At 36.6% G+C, this 23,806-nt stretch overlaps 1 protein-coding gene across 1 annotated transcript; it reads left to right on the forward strand.

The window, feature by feature from the left end:
- Window positions 1-19,441: 19,441 nt before the first annotated feature.
- On the forward strand, window positions 19,442-22,118 carry LOC114284267 (protein PHLOEM PROTEIN 2-LIKE A1). Its single transcript, XM_028227171.2, has 3 exons — window positions 19,442-20,341; window positions 21,120-21,238; window positions 21,506-22,118. Exons 1-3 carry the CDS (start codon window positions 20,279-20,281, stop codon window positions 21,888-21,890), a joined length of 567 nt encoding a protein of 188 aa, XP_028082972.1. The 5' UTR covers window positions 19,442-20,278; the 3' UTR covers window positions 21,891-22,118.
- Window positions 22,119-23,806: the final 1,688 nt, after the last annotated feature.

Here is a 23,806-nt window from a genome sequence, read left to right on the forward strand (position 1 = left end):
TATTGAGTTGTATTTTGCATTTTGGTCAGTTGAAGGCTCAATATCCAGTTATGAACATCATTCAAATACAAGCATTTTTCGGTTCAAATTCAGTTCCAATTTTACGCAAGTATGGTGCCATTCTCAAGATGCTGTACAAAATAAAACTCCTTTTATAAAACTGTAAAGTTTTACCTCGATCATAGTTTTTACAAAAGAGGAATACAAGTGTTTAAAACAAAAGTAATAGTCCTATCTGAAGCTATACAAAGTTCCAAACTACAAAGCAAAAGAAAAGAACAAAAAGAATACAAAATCGGTATCAGTTGCATCAGGCACGAGAGGCCCTCTTCATCCTCTTCTGCGAAGGGGACTCGGGGGCACTGTCACTAGCAGCACTACTGTCATTGGAAGGGTGAGACTTAGAGCCAGAGCCAGTGTCATCCTCCTCACTTCCTGACTCAGAACCAGCTTTATCATCCTCACTCCCAGACTCGGAGTACCTGCTCACTATCTCCTCAGTGCTATTAGTCTCGACATCATTCCCACTCAAAATTAACTTCGAGGAGGAGGAAGCCTTCTGTACCTGAGACTCTCCACTCCGAGCACCCCTACCTCTCCCTTGACCTATGTCGCGCACAGGGGCCTGTCTACCTCTCCTCCCTATAGCTGGAGGACGTACCGCTGGTGCAGTCGGTGCCGCAGGTACAGGCGAAGACTGAAAACAAGAAATAAAGGTTCAAAACAGTGTCAGTGTAGAATCAGTGTGAGTATGGCAAATAAGAACAGCGTCAATGCAAAATCAGTGCAAAATCAATATGAGTATGGCAAATCAGAATGGTATCGGTGCAAAACAGTATGATTATGGTAGAAAGTGAATCAGAGTAGTCAGATGAATGAGAAAGGTAGAATACCTGATAACCGTAGAGAGTAAGTAATGTCTCCCTCTTCTGCACAAAGAGGCGACCAACTGAAGGAGGCCATCTACATAGCCCACTGGCACTTGCAAATGAGTTTGGGGCATCAATATCCAAAAAAGGGAGTATGAAATACGAACTGCAAAGCAAAGTGCATACCTGCTGCACGTTAGGGTCCCTAACATACCCATACTCTTCCTCCGGCTGCTCAATCAGAATATAGTAGGCCGTTCCGTTTCGGCCGCCAACATGGGATCGCAGTCGGAATCACAGGAAGACCGGCTACATGAACAGTAGGGGCCGCTCCTTCAGCATCAGATTCAGCCACGTAAGCAGCCCCTCTAGCAGTGGGTGCATCTATAGCACCTCCCGCATGAGCACTGGTCAAGGACGGCATGAGATAGGTCCTAATGAACTCAGCATAGTCTCTGGCTCCATGAAAAAGGTCAGCATCCTGCCCCACCATAAACTGCATAATGGCCTTGACTGGCAGACCATCAGTTGTCCTCATAGATAGAGGAGGCAGAGCAAGAACAATGGGGACAGGTAGGCCCAAGGTCTGATGCACTAACCTCTCCCTGAGATGCCAAGTCCAACACAAAGGGCCCTCTAGCAAGATCCGCATCTGGGAAGTGTCCCAAGATCCGGCATGCTCATCCTGCGTCCCAGCTGGCATCGCCACCCACGGCTACCACATAATTTGCGAAAACAAATTCACAATTGTCAGTAGCAATGGAAAATGAAGTAAAAGTTGGTATGGGTTTCAGAGTACCTCACGTGCTGCCACTGTATTAAAGAATTGGCAGAAGTAAGCGAAGACAATATCACTACGACGCCAGGGGTGGCACTGGCCGTCGTATCGCCGGGAAACAACCTTTACCACGTCCCTTGGCACAGGGGCAAGGACAGGGAAGTACGCATAGACCTAGAGTTGCAAGAAAAGGTCAGTTTGTGAGTCAACAGGCAGAAATAGAGATAAAGACATAAAGTGGAAAGCAGAAAATATAATGTACAAACAGAGATAAAGACATAAAGTGCAAAGCAGAAAGCATAATGAACAAACAGAAATGAATAGAAAGTGCAGTGTGTACCTTCTAGGCTCTCCAGTAGGGCCCGACCTTGTTCCCCTTCTTGCAAGAACTGAAGCTCATGTACTCGTATAGTGTGGCGAGGCCAGCGCCACCCCAATCATAGAACCACACTCGGGCAAGACCACTAAAGCGCTCAGAACGTACAGCCCCTCGACATTCCACCTGTTCGCGAATAATGTGGTATCGAGGAGTTAAATCAGGAAGCCCCGAGTGTACTACTCAATCTCCTCCTGATTCTCCGAATAGCTCCCGTGAAAATGGTCATAAAACCAGTTGTATCTCACTATGTGTGGTCTATCATGCACCAAGTAGATGAATCCAAGCTGCCTCCCACTAGCCCATATCGATGTCAAAGGGAATCAGATCACCCCTACCTATAGCCCGGTGATGATAGAGAAGTCTTACGGGATCATCGTCATCTCCCCAGTGGAGGAGAAGTGGAAGAAGTTGGTGGTGTCCTACCACCTCTCTACCAAAGCCCCAAGTAAAGCCCGACTGGCCTGTAGTCGCGTGAGGCCTGAGTAGAATAAGTTGAAGCCTGCCTTATCGACCAACTCTCTGACTCAAGCAGGAAGCTCTTGATACCAGTCTCTCGCAGTCATGGCCTCATAGCCTCTCCAGGTAAGAGCATCACCCTGGGATACAAGAGAAGAATATTTCAGATGCATAATAGAATGAAATATCAAAGCAAGCAAAATGCATAAAAGAAGTAAAGTTTCTTACCTTAGCAGCATCGTGGGAGAGATGAAAGGCATGCTCCCTCAATAGGAAGTCCTCTGGCACGCCCCCGAAGAAGTCCTCAAACCGCAACATGCCACCAGAGGCCATCGCGTGTGTCAATGGGTGGTAAGTGGCTGGGTCGAATGGCCTCACCCTTAAAGGTGGCAACTCGGGCTCAGGCTCCGGAGGGTAGATCTCCTCAGCGGCAATGTCAGCGGCGATGTCCTCCGCCGTCCCACCAGCCTCTTCCATCATTGACTCCTTAACCTTTGTAGCAAGTGGAAGCACTGGTATCTCAGGAGGGGTACCATCATGTGGGATGTCGTCCGCCATGGAGAAATATAGCAGTGGTGAGTGAAAATGAGATAAAATAAGGAAAATATGTGGAAAATGCCAAAAGTCAAACCGTAAGAGAGAGAAAAAGAGAGAAAAAGTCAAAACTCGGGAACCAAGGAAAACCCGTGAGGAATGAATCCAAAGCAATGAGAAACCACAAAACTCAACCAAATCAAATTTCAATCGGTTCAAAATGTAGAGGATTACGAGTGTTCTGTGAATAAAGTTTGTGTAGGGCATTGGGTAACGTGAATAAAGTGCAAATCTAGAGAGAGAAAACACCTAGAGAGAGAGAGAGAAGGAGTGTTTTCTGATGTCAAGGTGTGAAAAAATGAGGCTTGGGTCATCTTTTAAAGAGCCTCGGAGGTGAAATGCCAAAATTGCCCCCGAATTTGGTTGGGTGGCCTACCGGCCAATTAGGTGACCGACCGTCCCTTTCTTTTGGCCGGCCGACCCTCAAGTGGTCCAGAGTTGGTTTTTGCATAGATCTTGCTTGGTCCATGCATATCTAGTCCTATTTTTATCTTGAGAAGGAAAATTAAAGTGTTTGAAGTTGTTTCAGCTTTGGAAAGTCCCGAGATTGTGTTTCGGTTACGTCATTTTGAGTCTTGTCATTTCTCCGAAGTGGGAAAGTGCCTCGATTTCAAGCTTAAGCAAGTTGTATCCTTTTTGAGCATTTAAAGGACCTTCGAACTATAAGTCAGAGATCTTTATGAGGTGTTTTCAAAATAAGACTTTTTGGTTATCTTTTCAAATTCTGTTGGCTATTATGTTGCATAGAGCATGCATCGTATTGTGTTTTACATCAATTACATAAGTATTGCAATTATGTTACATTCATGTACATCGTGCTTTTCATTTATTGTGTTCACCCCTGTCACATGAGTGTGATTTGGCTTGTACCCTCTTTCCCTTTCTGTGCGGAGCGTAGTTTGGCTTGTATCTTTTGTCTCTCCTCCTCTCTGCGTGAAGCGTAGTTTGGCTTGTATCTTTCACCCTTATTACATGAGTGTGATTTGGTTTGTACCTTGTACCCTCTCTACGTAAAATGTAGTTCGGTACCTTTCTTGTTACCCGGTTAAAACCTTCCCTCTCTCCGTATGAAACACAGAGAGATATGCCTGTTGGTTACACCATTCTTGTTACCTAGTTAAAACCTTCCTCTCTCTGTATGAAATACAGAGAGATATGCCTATTGGTTACACCATCCTTGTTACTCGATTAAAATCTTCCCTCTCTCCGTATGAAATACAGAGAGATATGCATGTTGGCTATACCATTCTTGTTACCTGGTTAAAACATTCCCTCTCTCCGTATGAAATACAGATATATATGCCTGTTGGTTACGCTGCCTTTCTTGTTACCCGGTTAAAACCTTTTTTCTCTCAGAAAGAAATACGGTGAGATACGCCTGTTGGTTACACCATCCTTGTTCCCCCAAGTTACAACCTTTCCTCTCTCTGTATGAAATACAGAGGGATACGCCTGTTGGTTACGCCACACTGTCGTTCTTTTGCATAAAATGCATTAGGACGTTGCTTTGCCTTGTTATAACCTTCTCCCTCTCTGTATGAAATACAGAGGGATACAACTGTCAGTTATGCCACCCTTTCGTTCTTTCGCGTAAAACACGTTAGGACGTTGCTTTGCCTGGTTACAACCTTCATTCTCTCTGTATGAAATACATACACATATATCTGTTGGTTGCACTGTCTTTTCTCCTTTCACGTGAAACGTGTTTTGAATTGTTGTTTGCTTACTCCTTTCCATGTGAAACATGGGTAGATTTGTTTTGATTTAGGCTGAGGCTTGTTCCATTCATATGCTATCATCTTGTTATTGGTCATTGCATTGTCTTGCATTATCATAGATTTTCAAAGTAACCGACTTCGCGAAGCGTGTAAGTCCAACTTCCAAATATATTCTTATGCATATTATTTACATATATCATTTGTATCTCACTCATGAACTGTGCTAGTTTGATTCCTTGCAAAGGGATATGTAGGCAACTTTCGAGTTCAACCAAATTGTATTTACATTTTGATGGCTTGCCCAAGTCTTGCGGCCTTGTCAAATGGGTTGTCTTTTGGCTTTGACATTCACTCACGTCATTTCATGACTATGACTTCTGTCAAAGAAGGGCAACTATAGACACCTCATTTTTGACAACCCTTAAGACTTGGGTGCCTTATGTTAAATAATCAATGATGAATTGTTATGTTGTCCAAATCGTTCAATTTCTTCAGCAAAAGGCTTCGATTAGAGCCCAAACCTTGCACCCCCTTTAAACCAAAACCTATTTTTTTTCAGCTCGACTACCCAGAGGCATGTTGGCCAAAAAGTGGCCGGCAGGCCAATTTTTATTGGCCGGCCATCCGTCTTCATGGACGGCTGGCCATGTCTTGCGGCCAGTAGATATTCTACTGCTAGCTGTTCACCCATGTTCATGCCTAGCACCAACTGACTTAATACAGATATTTCCGACAGGAGAACCTGTTTTTCTATAAATAGATGACCATTCCTCATGGTTTTAGGTTAGAAAATTTTGGCCAAAACCAAAAACTTGTCCAACACTCTTCCTATCTCTCTTGCAATATATATACACTATCTATACACTTCCTAAACCAAAAATGTGAGACTACTTGTTGAGACTATTGAACCCAAATTTCAGCTCTTGAGAGTGATCATCTTGTGGTTTGTGAACAAAAGAGTATCTTCTCTTCAAGAGGTACCTTTGCCATCTTTTGCTTTATTTACACTGCTCTTTTCTTCTCTTTTTCTTGTTGTTTATACATTGTTTTGGACTGTTTTTTAAGGCTGAAACTTGTGATTCAAAAGCTAGCAAAGGTGGAGGGGTTAACCACCCTTTCTTAAGCCTTATTCCATAGCTTATATCCTTGTGTTTCCCACTTGTTTCGTTACTTTTAGCTACTAATTTTTAGAATTTTCAGAGGCTAAAACATATGATTTAAAGGTCCAAAACGTGGAGGGGTTAGCCACCCTACCTTAGGCTTGTTTACTTGGTTTGTTCTCTTCTTTTTTGCTTACTTTTTCTAGCTTTTTCAAGCTAATTTTTAGCACTGTTTTGTGCTATTTAGGGGCTGTGTAGTGTGTTTGCTTAGTTTATGCTTTGAATACTATGCTTATATTATTGTAAGTCCTCATAGATTTAGTGGTTTAGGCCATAGACACCAATCTATTTGAGTTGATAGCTTTTTATTCCATAGTTTTCACACATACACTCACACTTGTAGTGATCACCTTTGCCTAATCATCTTTGCAACCTCCCTCATTTCTGTGCTTTCTTTGATTAAGAGTTGTCTCAAACACTTAGTTGTTGTTCAAGGCATGAGAAAGAGACCTTCCATGCTTAATGGTTTAATCTCTTCGAAGGTTCATTACCAAGGCATTACATCTCTCTCATGTTAAGCACAACTTCTTGTTTGGCACTCCACTTTATCACTTTTTTCACTTGGTGGATGTAACTATCACTTTTGGACAAAAATGAATAAGGAATGGAAAGGTAATGTAAAAGAGGCTAATAAAATTAGAGTAAAAGAGGTAAAAAAAAAAAAAGGGTAATAAAATTGAGTTGGGTTCAATCGGATGTTATATTGAACCTATTGAGTCTTGAATCACTACATACTTTGTAGTGATGTTTAGCGATTCAAGAATCAATGTCTACTACTTTCCTTGAGATAACTCCATGATAGGGAGGAGGTATTATTGTTCTTTCATTTCTTTCATTGAGCCTTTGTCCTATCAATTCTAAGATCATCACGCAACAAACGTGCAAATATTAATGGTTTGTGAACCGAATCTACTCGTCCCTTGATCATCTTCACGATAGTAAAAGGTAGAGAGGATAAACATCTCCTAGAAACACTCTACTTTTGCTTTGTTTCAATTCTGTCGTAGCAGCGCTAAACTCGAAAACAGTGGTCGGCCGGCCACCTTCCTGTCCAGCCGACCACTTTCCAAGGCCGGTCAGCCACCTTTTTGTACAGGCAGTGGTATTTTTCTTGTAAAACAGAGCAGAAGCTATGGTAAAAACAAAATAATTTTTTAACTATGGATAGAACAGATTTTGGCAGCAAAACAATGAGGTTTCCGGGAGGATGTTCTCATTTGTGTGCACGCAACTCCTCGTCTCCCGTTCTAGTCCCTTAACTTAGCATTTTAACATTAGTACGTTTTAATTAATTAGTTGATTCATTCGAATTTGTAATAGCTAGGTAATTTAGTTAATTCATTCAGTGTCGTAATAAGTAGTTTAAGCAGGATATTCATTCGGACCCTCTTATATGAGGGCATACTTGTAATATTGTGTATGTCTTCTAACCCCTATTCTTTCTCCCATTTATTTACTTACTTATGATGGTTGCAGGTAGTATCATATTTTGGTTTCATATCATTACCATGTGTAAATATCCATTTTTGCATGCATTGGGTTCGGTTCATCATTCTAACAATGTTGTCATTTCCTACTTACTTGAATACATGCGCAACCGCATGCTTTAAGTTGAGCCATATGTCATGTTAATAAACCGAACCTAGTAGTTGCATTTTGTATGTGTTGCACTAGTCACTTGCATATTAGAGCATGCATTTTGCTAACTACTTTCTTCTATTTTGTCCTGCCTCGATTGAGTACTAGGTGAGCCTTTTTTTTTAAGCATATTGCAAGTATGTTTGTGTTGCCATAGCAAGCATATTACCATGAGGCTACGTGATTATTTGATATACATCTTGATTGCCAGCGGATAAAGGCTATTTTGCTTAAGTTGGAATGATTTGATAAATGTACATATGAGCTTACTCTTTTGAGTAGCACATATCCAAAACTCTTTGCAAACAAACATGAAATCAAAGCATTCCAAAGTGGGAGAAATAGTCTATACTTGTGTGCCTCACATAGTAATGTTTAGCATAATATTTGGAACAACAGCATATACTGTATATAAAAATCACATCATGATTAGTAGAGGCTGATCTTTGATCGGGTGAGTGAGGTTCTCAATTTATGACCTTCCCCTCTCATACCTAAGTTCCCAAGCCGAGACACTTTGGTGATGACAGAAAAGTGGCCTTTGGCACAAGTCACGGGTTTCCTAAATTTTCCAAAAACATTTAGGTGGCGACTCTAAAATCTGGCAATGCAGTTCATTTTTGGCATTTCCAATTGTAAATCATTTTTTCAAAGATTTGCTGGATTTGGACTCTTATTTGTGTTTTTCTATTTCACATTGCACTTGTGAAACCAGATTCAGAACCACGGGAGTCCGAACTGTAGGGCTATCATATCCAAGGAGACTAAACCCCTTTCGAGAAACACGAAAAGCCAGCTACAGTCTCACGAACCAATTTTGGTCCAAGTATGGGTGAATTCCCCACCTTGATCCAACATGCCGGTGACCTGCACAGACGCCCATACAAGGCTTCAAAAGGTCCCATCCCAATGCCAGCTTGAAAACTGTTATTGTACACGAACTCTACTAAAGGTAAGTGTCTTTCCTAAAAGCCTTTGAAGTCTAGTATGCAAGAGCTTAACATGTCCTCTAATATTTGGATAATACGCTTGGACTATCCATCGGTTTGAGGGTGGTATGTGGTGCTAAAGGTCAACTGAGTGCCCATGACAGTTTGCAAACTTTTCCACAACCGTGAGGTAAAAGCCTAACAATTTCCCTAACATAAAGTTTGGCTAGGTAATCAATCGAATCGCCCATACACACAACAAGAAAATGAGCTAACTTAGTCAGTCAATCCACAACAACCCAAATCGCGTCATTACCCCTCTGAGTTCTAGGAAGACTTGAAAGAAAGTCCATTGTGATGTGTTCCCATTTCCATTCGGCTATAGGCAAGGGTTGTAACAACCCTGCTGGCTTTTGGTGCTCCGTTTTGACTTGTTGACAAGCTGAGCATTTGGACACAAATAAGGCTACATTCCGCTTCATACCTCTCCACCAAAATTGATGGCTAAGGTCACGATTCATTTTTGTGCCTCCCAGATGTACCGCAAGGCGAGAGTGATGGAATTCCCAGAGCACTTCGTCTCTACACGATTTTGGTACAAAAAAGCAGTCTACAAACCGGATACTCAAATCAGAATGTATTCTTAACCCTTTTTCCTCCTTTCCTTGTGAGATTTTCTCCCTAATTTTCTCTACTTCTGCATTGCCTTATTGTGCTTCTGTAACCCATGAGACAAGTATGGATTGGGCAAGAACTGAAAACAAAGTGTCTTGCTCAAAAGACTCACCAAGATGCAAATCAAACTCACTTAGATCACCCAACATCTCCCACTCTCTCACGACAAGACTACCAATGATGCTCACAGAGTTTTTACTCAAGGCGTCGGCCACCACATTGGCCTTCCCCGAATAGTAATGCAATTCAAAATCATAATCTTTCGTGAACTCCATCCATCTCCTCTGACAGAGGTTCAAATCTTTTTTTGAGAACAGGTGCTTGAGACTTTTATGATCCGAAAACACTTCAAATTTCCCCCCATAGAGATAGTGCCTCCAAAGTTTTAGAGAAAAAATTAAAGTGGCTAATTCAAGGTCGTGCGTAGGGTAGTTCTTGTCATGAGTCTTTAATTGACATAAACCATATGCTACTACTTTATCCTCTTGCATTAGAACACATCCCAAATCTTTTCTAGAAGCATCACAATACACGATATAACCCAACCCTCTTTCCGGAATGATTAAAATTGGTGCAAAAGTCAATCTAGCTTTTAATTCTACGATAGATTTTTCACAAGGCTCACTCCAAACAAATTTTACCCTCTTTTTGGTTAGTCTTGTCAATGGTGATGCTAGAGTAAAAAAGTCTTTCACAAACCACCTATAATACCCGACTAGACCCAAAAACCTACTTAGGTCACCCCCAATTCTGCATAGCTTCGATTTTCAAAGAGTCTCTAGTAACCCCATTCTCGGAGAAAACGTGGCCCAAGAACTTCATCTCAAAAAGCCAAAACTAACATTTCTCATACTTAGCATACAACCGGTGTTCCCTAAGCAGCTGCAAGACAATAAGGAGGTGCTCTTTATGCTCCTCATCGGAAGGTGAATAGATAAGAATATCGTCCACAAACACCACTGTGCATTTATCAAGATAGCCCTAAAAGACTCGATTCATTAAGTCCATAACAGTGTTAGGGGCATTGGTTAAACCAAATGGCATCACGAGGAATTCATAATGGCCATACCGAGTACGAAATGCCGACTTCGGAATATCTTCCCCTTTCACACGCAACTGATGATAACCCGATCATAAATCTATCTTTGAGAAACATCGGGAACCCTTAAGTTGATCGAAAAGATCATCTATCCTAGGCAATGGATACTTGTTTTTAACCTTTGCGGTAGTCAATGCATAACAGCAACGAACCATCTTTCTTCTTAGCAAAAAGAGTCAGTGCTCTCCAAGGCGAGGTACTAGGGCATATAAAACCCTTGTCTAACAACTCTTGTAATTGTTCCTTCAAAACAAGCAACTCTGCTGGTGCAAATCTATAAGGTGATATGGAGATGGGTGCCGTGCCAAGTACCAAATCTATTGAAAACTCAACCTTGTGGTGAGGTGGCAATTCAGTGAGATCTTTAGAAAAAAACATCTGAATATTCACAAACCACTCTGGGAAAATCCCCCCAAACCACACCACTTCCATCATCCACAATGGTTGCAAGAAAAAAACTAAGTTTGCCTCGACTTTGCAGATTGTACAACAGTGACAACCCACCATCAGTCCTGTCCCCCCAAAAAATAAAAACAATCCCTTCCTGCTATGCACACAATAACTCTTTCACAGTAGCAATCTATGGTGGTGCGATAGGAAAACAACCAGTCCATACCAAGGATGATGTCAAAGCCTGGCATATCTAATAATACAAGATTGAAAGGAAGTTGGCAATCCGCAACTTCAATCACACACCCCCGACACCCCCTGTCCAAGACGATATGACCCCCAATTGGTGACTCTACCATAAGTGAATACTCTAGTCGTTCGATCTTTAAGCCCAACATGGATGCAAATGCAGATGCCATGAATGAATGTGACGCTCCAATATCTATTAATACATTAGCCCAAGTATTATAAATAAGATATGTACCTCTTATCACCGATGGTCCAGAAGATTGCTCAGAAGCAGTAACAGCATAAACTCACCCTCGTCACCTCTGCTCACTCCGATCACCCCTTGGAATATAGGTCAGTTGCACTAACTGTGTAGAAGTGGCCCCTTGCACCGCTCTAGATGTCTGCCTAGGCTGGACTAGCTGATAATTCTGTCTCTGGCCTTGGCCTGCCTGATAACCCCCAGGCTGTCGAGACCCTGAAGCACTTCCCGTCCTGGTTAACTGTGGACAAGGCCTCTTCATATGCCCCGATTACCCACAATGATAACATGCGGGCGATTGACCCTTCTCCTGGGATTGGCTCTGAGAACGAGCTGACTATTGATGGTTAAGACTCTGCTTACACTCCGATGCCTTGCGACTCTATTGGCCATATTTGAAACAAGTAATACGGTTAGGACCCCATATTTCTCGAACTCTTCATAGAAACAGACCTCAAGGACTTAGTCTGTTGGGGTAAGGACTGGAAGGAAGAAGAAGAAGAACCCCTTCTTAGAGGATCCCGTGTCATCCGGAGATTCCGCATAGCCTGACCTCTTATGTTTCAACCTCGATTTCTCAGCCTCTAGCATGATTTCTACATGTGCCACAACCTCAATCAGCCTATCATAGTCTCTGTACATGTTATCCATTACTTTCATCAAAATCTTGGGTCTCAATCTCTTTTCAAACTCTAAGCACCAACGCTCCTCAATAACTACAAGCTTGGGTGCAAAACGTGTCAAACTGGTAAAAGTGGCCTCAAATTCTGCCACCGGTGTATCAAGCTGCCTAAGCTCCTTGAACTGTTTCCTCAACCGCTCCCTACCCGTGGAAGGCAAAATCTTCTCCTGGAAGGCATGGGCGAATGCCACCCAAGTGTGTTCGACCCTCATCTTAACAGATTTCCACCATTGCCTGGCCTCCCCTTTGAGTTGATAGTCGCCAACGCTACTCAGAGTTCTCTATCACGAATGTCTAAAATCTCAAAAGACTTGACAATTTGCTCTAACCACTCATCAGCCTTCATGGGATCGGGCCCGTTACTAAACTTGGCAGGGTTAGAGCAAAAGAATTCCTTTTTCAAGAAGGAAGTTCAAGTTTCTCCCTCTATTGTCCTTGCTGCTTGCTTGGCTCGGAGTATTTCTATGGACTCTCGAAGTGCCTTGGCTATTTTTGGGCTGGTGCCCCCATCGCATCTTGGGCCGGAGAAATGGCCACATTATTTTGTCCTGTCCCTTCTTCTTAGGAAGGAAGATCTCGTTGGGCCGGAATACCCCGACCACCTCGGCGAGGTCTACCATGGCCTCTACCACATCTAGACATCCTATACAAGAACAAGAGAGAATAGATTTAATTCACAATTTAAGCACCCGCATGCTAACCCATACGTCACACCCTGAAATAGTCACAACCCAATCCATCTATTCATTAAGCATAAGGCAATCCACATAAGCACATAAACACATAGAGCACATACGGATCATTCTTCTAAGATACCGACTCGTTCCACGACACTCAAGGACTTCCAAGTGAAAAAAGCATTGATCAAGTGCCTTTCCATAGGGACTTCGATAAGTGTGATAGACGCGAATGATATCTCAGAAACTTGACCCCCTACCCACATAGTCACATAAGCACATAACTATATCAAGTACTAATGTCACATCCCAACATGATAACCCATTGTGGCATAAGCCACATCCCACAAGCTCCAAGTATTCAAACCCAGTTAGCTCTGATATTGAATTATAATGCCCTGGAATTTAGGTTACCTTAATCAAATATGCTTACTTGGGTTTATTTAATATAGAAGAGAGAGTGAGTGAGAGAGAGTGAGTGAGAGAGAGAGAGAATAAGTCCATAATAACATTAATAAAATTTCATGACTATCTCTTTCTCATTGAACTATTCCAGTGATTACATCATGTGTTTGTTTACATTTATCAACAAAATAATAATAGTTCAAAAGACAAGAGATAATGTAAAAGAAAAGCCAAAAAGGGGGGAAACATCTTTTCATGGAGTGTCCTTGAATAAACAAAAATGGGAGTCTAAATTCCTAAACAAGAATAGCCCAAGGCTCAAAACAAAACATCAAAAGAGAGCTTTCGTGCCCTTGTCCAGAAATTCTTCCCCACGCCAATCATTTAGGTGGTGCTTCCACATTGTTTCTTGAAAGATGGTTAGTTTTGGGGTGAGCTAGTGCTCAGTAGGAAATACATTTAACAAGTTATATAGATAATTGAGATGCATATGATCATGTCATGTACCTGTGAGGATAAAATTCAGATTTTCTCTTTTAAAACCAAAAATGTTCAATGCATGATTCCAATTTAAACACTCATCCACAATAATGAGGTGGTAAATACGCTATGATGTCCCAAGCGAGAGCCATGAAACCAAAAATACATATATATATATTTTTATATAGAAAATATTTTCAAATTTGCCGACTCTAATAACCACGGGACGATTGGCACCCAAAACCTTTCCCTCTCCACTTTCGCCGACTCTTGAAACGGCGGGCTTATGGACACCCAAGATCAAGTTTTTTCACATTCGTCGACTCTATAAACATCAGGCTTGTGGACACCTAAAAACCTTTCTCACATTCGTCTGGCAATATGCTCAGACAGGGCAATTGGGCACCTTGACTCCCTACACATGTACCAAATACAACCACAACCCATTACCAAAACCCAACTCAACTACCCGGACTTATGTGCTATTTTCCCCCTTTTGACATTTCCAAAACATCCACAAGATTGTAAAAATCACATGAGAAACTTATAATGCACATGATGCACGTCATGACCCGCTCCCTATACCCAAGGCTTAAGCATCGTGATGGCCAGTAATTGAAATTACCTATGTCCAATTCTTGAACAAATAAATAAACGCAAGCGGAAAAAATATTTAAGTGAGGGTACCAAAATAATCATTGGAGCTTTTACTTTCATAACAAAACTCATTGACCAAAAGGCCGATATTTACATATGAAGTGCTATGTGTGCCTATTCCGTAGCCCCTCATCTAAGACTCTCCAAAAGCTATGTTTGGATTGCATTGTTTCTTGAAAATTAGTAAACAACTATAAGCACAAAGTGAAAAATATTATATTAAGAGTATAAGGGCGTAAAATCACCATGGATAATTATTGGCTAAATCAAGTTTGATATTAATATACAGGGTATATAATATAGAGATCATTTGACATATAATACAGAAATCATATAAACAAAATAATCATAACCACGGTACAGAACGGAACCGAATAGATGTATGGACTCAAGAGGTGGCTCGTACGAACTCTAAAGGTGGCTCCCACCATAGTGTAACACTTAGCTCCGTACAGCACTTTTCTCCACACCAAAAATCATAACCACGGTACAGAACAGAACGGATGTATGGACTCAAGAGGTGGCTCATACGAACTCTAGAGGTGGCTCCCATAATAGTGTAGCACTTAGCTCCGTATAACACTTTGCTCCACATCAGAGTAGGATTCAAGTGGTGGCTCGTACAAACTCTAGAGGTGGCTCCCACAATAATGTAGCACTTAACTCCGTACAACACTTTGCTCCATACCAAAAATCAGAGAGTCAGGGGATCTATGATAGACAGAGGGTCACAAAGTGACTAATCAGAGGGCCAATGGTTATTTAAGTCCCCCAATGCATGGGACTTCCGTTGTGGTACTTATAAAATAATAACTCAAAACACATTTTAATAAACAGTTATATCCATGGGTTTTCCATATTATATAAAATAAGGTTCATAAATTAGAAATGCTAAGATAATTTATAAAACATAATTTACATAAAATAAACTATGGTAACTCAAAACATACGTAAAACATATAATGGTAACTCAAGGTATAATATAACTCATCTTAAAATTAATACCTCACTCTTTCTTCTTTACTTCTAATATTTCTTTCACTTTCCTTGCTTCTGTTTTCTTGATCTAAACAAATCCTCCCCAATTTATAGGGAGGCAACCATGGGCACCAAGCCACAAGGTTGCCCTTAGCTCCTACATGTGGCTCCCAAAGCCTTATCCCTTAATTCATGTTTATCCTTTTTTTTTTTCCTTTTTTTTTTACCTTGATTTAACTCTAATTTGACTCAATTCTTAAACTATTATATACCTTTTTTTCTTCTTTAATCCCTAATTAAATTTCATTTTATCACATATAACTATATCATTCAATACTTTATTTTACTCATACAGAATATTTAATTAAACATTTAGGGTTTTTCTCATTTATAATTAAATAATACTAATATAAAATTTAAGGGACAACTTAAATTTTCGGGTTGTTACAATGCATGAGTTTTCAAATCCAATTTCCTTAAGGTTTGTTCAATTCACAACAACATTTAATTGTGTCAACAATAAAGGTTTTCTCCAATCCCACCATTTTCCACAATCTCAATATTCATCTACATTAACACATATCCAAGAAAATTCAAGAATCTCATGCCTCAACACCATTTCCATAATTATTCACCCAATTTCAAGATTTCAAAGTCAATTTGGCCAAACCCATTATTAAATCAAATTTGAAAATTAAGGTTTGTAGAAAAATTGGGGCTTTCTCCCATTAGCATATAAAATTCAATATTCATTCCCAACATAAAGAATCAACAAGAAAATTTTACAATCTTTCTCAAAATTGTTAGATACAAGCTTCCATTAACACTACAAACCACTTTAATTTAACAAAACATCTTATACCATATTATACATAAGAAATTGCCACATATATATCTCAAATGAAGAATATAACGAGTTAAAAGTACTCATACCTCAAGATTGAAGGCAAATGGTGAATAGCCAACTTCAAGCTTCAAGAAATGAGAGAACGATCAGTAGGACTTTTAGTCTAGGCTTGTTCTTCAACCATCTTTGAAGATCTAAGGTGAATCTTCATAGAAATTAAGGGAAATCAAGTATTTAGGGCTAGGGTTTCAGAGGAAAGGTGCTAGAGAGAGAGAAGAGTTGGAAAAAGTGAGAAAAATGAGTGTCTGATTGACATTTAAGTGAGTTGTCCCGATCAGACCGCTAGAGCGAACTATTCACCACATGAACGGTAAATGCAAGGTTCCAGAAGTTTTGCAGAGCTACAGTGAAAATACTAGGGGCCTGAATTTTGCGCTTAAGCGACCACTCCATCGCTTGGACGGTCTCGCCTTAAACATACAAGATACTGGGACCTGTGCATCTTTGCTCGAGCGACCAAATGATTGCTCGAGTGGTCACCCAGAATCAACTGTTACAGAAATTACTATTAGTCGATCAATTTTATTGAAATTAATTTGGGTAATAAGCTAGTTACAATTGTGCGCGTACACACACATAGGGTAGCTAAGAAATTTTCAGCTCAATAAGTTTTTTCAAGATCGACTTGAGATAATTTGAGACCTATGAAGCATAGATACAGGTAGGAGTACCGGTATTAGTACGATATGGGCACGTTGATACGGTAAAATCCCAAAAAAAAAAAAAAAAAAAAGTAGGTACATGTACGACTTAATACATTTGTAAAAAAAAAATAATAATTTGGAATAATACAAAAAATGATTAAATGGTTTAATTTGTTAAATTCAAGATACAATTGATATTTAATGCCAAAAGTCCAGGTATAAGATAAACAAAAATTTAATATTATTATTTTAAATAACTTACAAATCATAATTTAATTTTAAAATCATACTAAGTACAAAACTAAAAATAAAAAAGAAATCTAATAAAAAGAATTTTATCTTTGTAGTAAAAGAAAATATTGTTTCGACTGAGGCACGTCACAGCTTGGGTATATACTAGATATGTTTGGGTACGCCAAAAATTAAGAAGAAAAAATTTTAGTACGTATTTTGTGTATCCGATATGTATTCATACATTGGTGAGTACTTGGTACGACATGTTTGTCGAATTATCCATACTTCATAATCTCAAGATAATTCTAAATGAGGATTTTTATATTTTTTATTATTTTTGGGGGGATTTGGTCAAAATCCCCTCATAATAAAATTTTAACATTAAGGACAAGCACAAAAAAATTTCCTTAGAAAGTCCTACAAATATCACTATTATCAAAATATTAAACTTTAAAATAATATAACTTTTGATATAGATGTCGATTTTTAATAAAAAAAAATGTTTTTAAAATTCTCTTATCAAGATCTATAAAATAAAATCAATGTTGACTATGAAATTCTTAAAAAAAAAAAGAAATTATTACCATTGAAATTGATGTAAACAATAACAGTAACATGTTACTCTGTCCCACAGTAACATGTTACTCTATTTGATAGTAATATGTTACTCTGACAATATTGTCCAAGCAAAAAAAAAGGATATTTTACTTATTATGTTTTTTTTCCTTAGGGAGTTTATGAAGAAAAATAAATTGGATTGTTCTTTTCACCAAATAAGAGTCCAATAGAGGGTTTTGACTAAATTTTCCTTATTTTTTTACAAAGTATATGTTATTTAAGATTTAATTTTTTTTATTATTGATATAAAAAAAAATTATTTATTAAATATTTAAATTTATTTTTTTTATATTTGGATCTCAAATTGATTTTTAAAATATAGTTTGGAAAGTAAAATAAAATTCTAAATAAATTTTGGTGTCACGTCAGCACATTTTGTCTAATTATAGACGGAATATGACGGCAGGAGCTAAACTTATCAAAATTTAAAAAGTTTGAGTGTAAAATTAATATTAATTGATATTTATGGGTCAAATTAAAAAATATGTGAAATTTTGGGGTTAAAATAATACTTTCTCAAAACTCCGCTACGTAACTCAAATTATCAACGGCTCAAATAGCCCGAAATTTTAAAACGACGTCGTTTTGGAATTTTTTTTATTATCTTAGCGGTAAGATTTATTCTCTTACCGGTAAAATAATTTTTCCATATCAAGTCTGAGTCATTCTCTTACCGATAAAAATACTAAAACGACATCATTTTAACCTTCAAAACATTCAAGGTCTTACGCATTCGAGTTCTCACGTATTTTCCCATGAAAAGTATTTGAGAGCTTTAGGCTCCGTTTGGGAAGAAAAAAGTCAGGCTTTTTTGGCTAAAATAGTCACAAAAAACAAAATAGGCTTTTTAACCACAAAAAACAAAACATCAAATCCAACCCATAATCATTACAATCCTCTCTCACAAAAAAAGTCAAAAAAGCCAAAAAGTCAAAAAGCCAAAAAGCCCTTCCCAAACCAGGCTAAAATAGCCAAAAAGTCAAAAAGTCAACCCACTTCTCAAACGGAGGCTAAATTGGAAGTTCTAAAGGAGCTTTAGAGAGTGGGTTTCATTTACTGATGTGATGTTTTGATCTTAATTTTTTTTTAAAAAAAAATTTCTACCTCATTAATGATCAATTAATGCTCCTAAATTAATGGAATGAATCATTGTTGATTTTCCATACCTAAATCGGCAAAAAGTGTGATTTCCTTACGTAAAAGTAGGTTGCTGCTACCTACGCCTAAACGCGGTAGGTACCTGGACAAATAGGTACGCGTGGTCAACAAGTTGGACGCGCCTTTCTCTCTACTCGTTACAGCATCTGCAACATTTGTCAAAATTTCGTTTTATTAGAACATTTCTAATGATAATTACTATTATAAAATTATAAAAATTATAATTTGACATGCTTTAGTAAATTAGACTTTATCTCTTTGAAATTTAAAAAATATGTACAATTAATTTTAAATTTTTAACATAATTAATTTAGCATTTTTAAAATTTCAATTCATGTAACAATTAAGCTCTTTTTATTAATAATTTATTAATTTTTTCTCTCTTTTCTACCAAAATGTATATTTATTTTTATTTATTTCTATGTCTACCTACTCTATGGATTAATTTCCGTAAATTTAATGCTAATAAAAAAATTGGTAATTTAATAACTTTACTAAAAGAGATATCAATATAATTATGTCAAAAATATAAGATTGATTATATTTTTTTCAAATTTCAAAAGCAATAAATGTATTTACACTTATTACTTTAGCTAAAAAAAAAATTTAATGTATACTTCATAATACTCTTTATTTTAATTATAAATATTTGAATTATTCATTTAATATTTTTTATGAGAAAAAAATGGAAGAGAAAAGAGAAGAAAAGAAAAGAGTTGATGATTAATAACAAAATTAGTTAACGAATAATGGCTAAACATAAATAAATAGTCACTATTCACAAAATTATTTTAAACTAGTCTGTTTGGAGAGATTTTTTTAAGGTTTTTTTTTTTTTTAACACGATACCACTGATGAGATTTTTTTTAAGTTTGATTGGCTATTTTTGGTAGGTTGTTGTGGATGCACTTAGCTGCCACATTGATCATTTTAAGATATACATATATACAAATATGAGCAATGTTGTGTTATCTCAAATGGTTTAAATTTTATTTTGTTGGTCATTTGGCCAGTCGTTCAATAAAAAGACTAACAGTTGTGGTCGACAATGTAATAATCGCGATAGATAAATATTTCACCCAGTCGTTCAGGTGGTCATCCGACCAGTCGACCGGTGAACACAAATTCGAGGCAACTCAATTCGAGACACCAAGGATTTCACTACAAATATTTATAGGGAAGAGAAATTAAAAAACTCGTCATTTTAATTTATAAATTCATCCACAATGATATATGTATCAATAGAGTTGGCCCTATAAAAAGATGCTACAATATCCACCCTAAAAAGGTACATATGATAAGTACTTTATAATTTTTTCAACTCCAAAAGTTATAATTTTTTTCATCACAAAATGTCAAAATAAAAATCACAAAAGGTTATAATAAAAATCATAAAGTGTTATAACTTCATCATTCATAATTTTAGCTTGTGCACTATAAATTCATTATTTATAGTTTTATCACAAAATATCATAACACATACCACAAATATTAATAACTTTTAAAAAATAAAATAATTATAATTTTTTTTTATGTATTTATGTACACCTTTTTTTGGGTGAACGCCATCACTTCATCATATTTATATATAATATGTTCGCATATGCACATCTAACTTTGCAATTTTAGAAGGGCAATTCATTTCAACTCTATCATTCCCAGAATGAAGATTAAGAAAAAGGCACATCTCAACAACACCGCTGAATACATTGAACACAAGAGAAAGGTCTCTCTCTCTCTCTCTCTGTAATAAATTATATTTTCAATTGCAGAATTATTCAATATTGTTCTTCAAATTTCTGTGAATGATAACAACTCTATCAAAACCAGTTCCAGTAATGTCTAGCATATATATATATATATATATATTATAGGTTGTGTTTGATTGTGGAATTTGAGAAGGAAATAAAATTATAAGAAAAATATCAATGAAATGAAAGATATTTCTTCTTCTTCTTCTTCTTCTAACATTCTCATTGTTTTTATTTTCTTTTCTCTCTACAAATTCCTTTTCAAGTGAAAGATCCAAATAAATATTTTGGTTATGTTTGGATATTAGATATGAGGAGGGGGAAAAATGGAATAAATTTGAGAATTGAGAGGTTTTGATTCTTTTATTTATTTATTTATTAGTAGACTGTATTAAATTCTTGGATATTAGATTTTAGATGACTAAGAGGTTGATTCTTTTTTCTATATATATTCACAGATATTTGAGAATTGAGACTAAAAGAAGAAATTTAACATTTCTTGGTTACAATGACAAACACAATGAATCATGTGAGGCTATAGTTAGCTAAAATTAGGGTTAATTACACCAAAACACCTCAAGTTTAAAAATATAATACTTTCACTCCTGCAGATCACATTCAAAAGAGGGTCAATATGTACAAATTCATATAAATAAGAGGGTTAACGTGATATTTGTTAATAGTTGAAGAGATCTTAGTATAATTAACTACATTTGAGTACTCATTGATTTCCCTTTCTAAATCATGATGCAGAAAAAATGGATTGATGAGAAGTTTAGTTGTAATTGCTTCACGTTGTACCCAAGATCTCTCTTTGTCACTTGGGGTACTCGTGTTGAATACTGGGATTGGAAATGTTTCAAAGAAACAAGGTTTGTCACAATTTTCCATTCCTCTGTTACTTTCATCCACAAAATTTTAATTTCTATTTTAGAGATCATAAATATATAAATTTTATTGTCATTCCGTTAATGATTTAGAGACCCGCATATAAATTTGACCAATTCAATGTTGGAGTAAGTCCTCCACGATGACGATGTTAAGATTCACATTAGAAGGATCGTGTATTTTTTTTTTTTCAAACCGCTTTCTAAATTTATGATCTAAATACAGTCTACATGGATTTTGATTTTTTGCAGCGATGAAAACGTGGAGGTAGCGAAACTGAAAGCCGTGTGCTGGCTGGATGTGAGAGGAAAGTTCAACATGTCTGAGCTCTCTCCAGGAATTGTTTATGAGGTTATTTATGTAATTAAGTTGACAAATGGGGCAAGTGGTTGGGAGCTCCCGATTGTACTCAGGTTGTCCCTCCCTGGAAAACTCCAAGAACGCCAAGTTAGCCTTTTGGAGAAGCCCAAAGGAGAATGGTTAGAGCTCAATGTTGGCAACTTTCAAACACAAGATTGTGAAAATGGAGAGGTGTGCTTTGATCTTTATGAACATGGTGGGCATTGGAAACATGGACTTATTATCCAATGTGCAATTATTAGGCCCAAAACTTCGACCAATTATATTATTGTATAATGCATCCATCTGGTTTCATTTAGTTTTAGGTTAGTAACTTAATGTTATATCATCACATGCTTAAATAATTGTATTTTTAAGGGTCTGTTTGATCGGACTAATTATGGTATAAGATTGAAATTATTAGTTTATGGTACTCATAGTCCAATATATTTAGTTGTAATTTTTTATTATTCAGATTAGATTCCGATGGACATCTTATCTAATAAAGTTGATAGATTTTTTAATGTGAGCTTTTTTTATAAATCTTCTTTCTAAGAGTTTTATTGCATCTAATCCATATTGTTTTTTACTATTCCATTAGGTTTTATTTGAGGTAAGAAGACGAAAACACCATCAATCTCTCATACCCCCTCTTAATGTTGATATTTAATGTTGATTGTCATTATGTTTTGGTAGTTCCCATGCATCAAGATGTTGATTATCATTATATTCATATTAATTTGAAATGAATTTTTGTCATTGTGTTGTCAATTACATGATGTGAATATTCACATCATGCAATTGAAATGAATATTCACATCATTATATTCACATTAATTTAAAATAAATTTTTGTCATTGTGTTGTTAATTACATGATGCGAATATTCATACTAAAGCATACAAATGTAAACGTTTACATCACTATGTTAGATGAGAGAGAATGTTCACATCACTACATATTGTGAATAAAAATGTGTTGTCAATTAAAAATTTAATGAACGTTATTTTAATGTGTTGTCAATTAAAAATATATTCACATCAGATGAGAAAGAATGTTCACATTATTTTTAATGTATTGTCAATTAAAAATATATTCACATTATATAATAATATAAAATAATAACATCAATATTATTTAATTTGTATATGAAATTTCCTATGCCTGGGTCCTTTTCCTTCTCTCTCCTCCCTCAATATTAAATATCAACATTAAATATCAATATTAAATATAAGGACATAAAAGTCTAAGAAAATAATATAAATCAAGAAAAATGACTTTATGAAATAAAAGTATAAATACATAGGCCTAAGTGGGTTAAAAAATTTCTTCATGAACTTCTTGAGTTTAAACACTTCTAAATGAGATTTACGCCCATTTTTTAATCTTATCATTAATAATGTAATACAAATATACAATTGAGATTATATATTTTTATATTTATTTTAAAACAAACGTGTATAAGAGGGAATTATTTAAATAACATGAAACGTAAAATTTTGTCATATTGGTATTAGGTTCGTATAAATGAGAAGATAGGTTGGTGGTTACCGTGAATTTCTCGTTGAAAATAAATAAATAAATAAAATAAAACAAAATAAATTTTGAAGAAATCAGTATGGTACAAGCTCGAATTTCAGCCGCCAGAGAAGATGGAAGAGTAAGACACAGCGCATGTGGACCGAGGAGATCTTGTTCTTCATTGAAGCATACCTAAGCTATCTAGCTGTAGTGCCCTCAATTTCATAAAATTCGACTTATCAAATCTAATATTCACTATTCATTTCTATTAATCAATCAAATTATAAATGCGGAAGCTAATAATAATCCTCAAAACAAACCAAAATTTATAAGTGAGACAATTATCTTTCATTATGTGTGTTCCATTCCAAATGATCTTTGAGATTACAAAAGATGATTACATGTATTAATATATTTATAACTCTAAAGTTTGAATCTATAACATGTAATATTACAAAAACTAATAAAACCAAACCTATGATTTAGTCTAATTATTCTAGAAGAGACTTATATGTAAGTCCTAATAGGTGAACTTATCGTTTAATAAGTACTTTGATAATTAATGGCGTTTTTCATCAAATATTATTAACAAAAAATATTAACTGTTAGTTTTCAACAACAGTTTGAAAATATTGTCACAAAAATTGTCACTAATTATAAGTTTTAGAGACAGTTTAAAAAAATTATCAAAAA

This window comes from Camellia sinensis, chromosome 2, assembly GCF_055761805.1.
Source record: "Camellia sinensis isolate YWXY chromosome 2, ASM5576180v1, whole genome shotgun sequence".
NCBI classification, from domain to species: Eukaryota; Viridiplantae; Streptophyta; class Magnoliopsida; order Ericales; family Theaceae; genus Camellia; species Camellia sinensis.

Coding starts and splice junctions, on each gene's coding strand:
- LOC114284267 (XM_028227171.2), top strand. CDS start 20,279: ATGAAGATTAAGAAAAAGGCACATCTCAACAACACCGCTGAATACATT. Junction 20,342..21,119: donor ACATTGAACACAAGAGAAAG/GTCTCTCTCTCT, acceptor ATCATGATGCAG/AAAAAATGGATTGATGAGAA. Junction 21,239..21,505: donor AAATGTTTCAAAGAAACAAG/GTTTGTCACAAT, acceptor GATTTTTTGCAG/CGATGAAAACGTGGAGGTAG.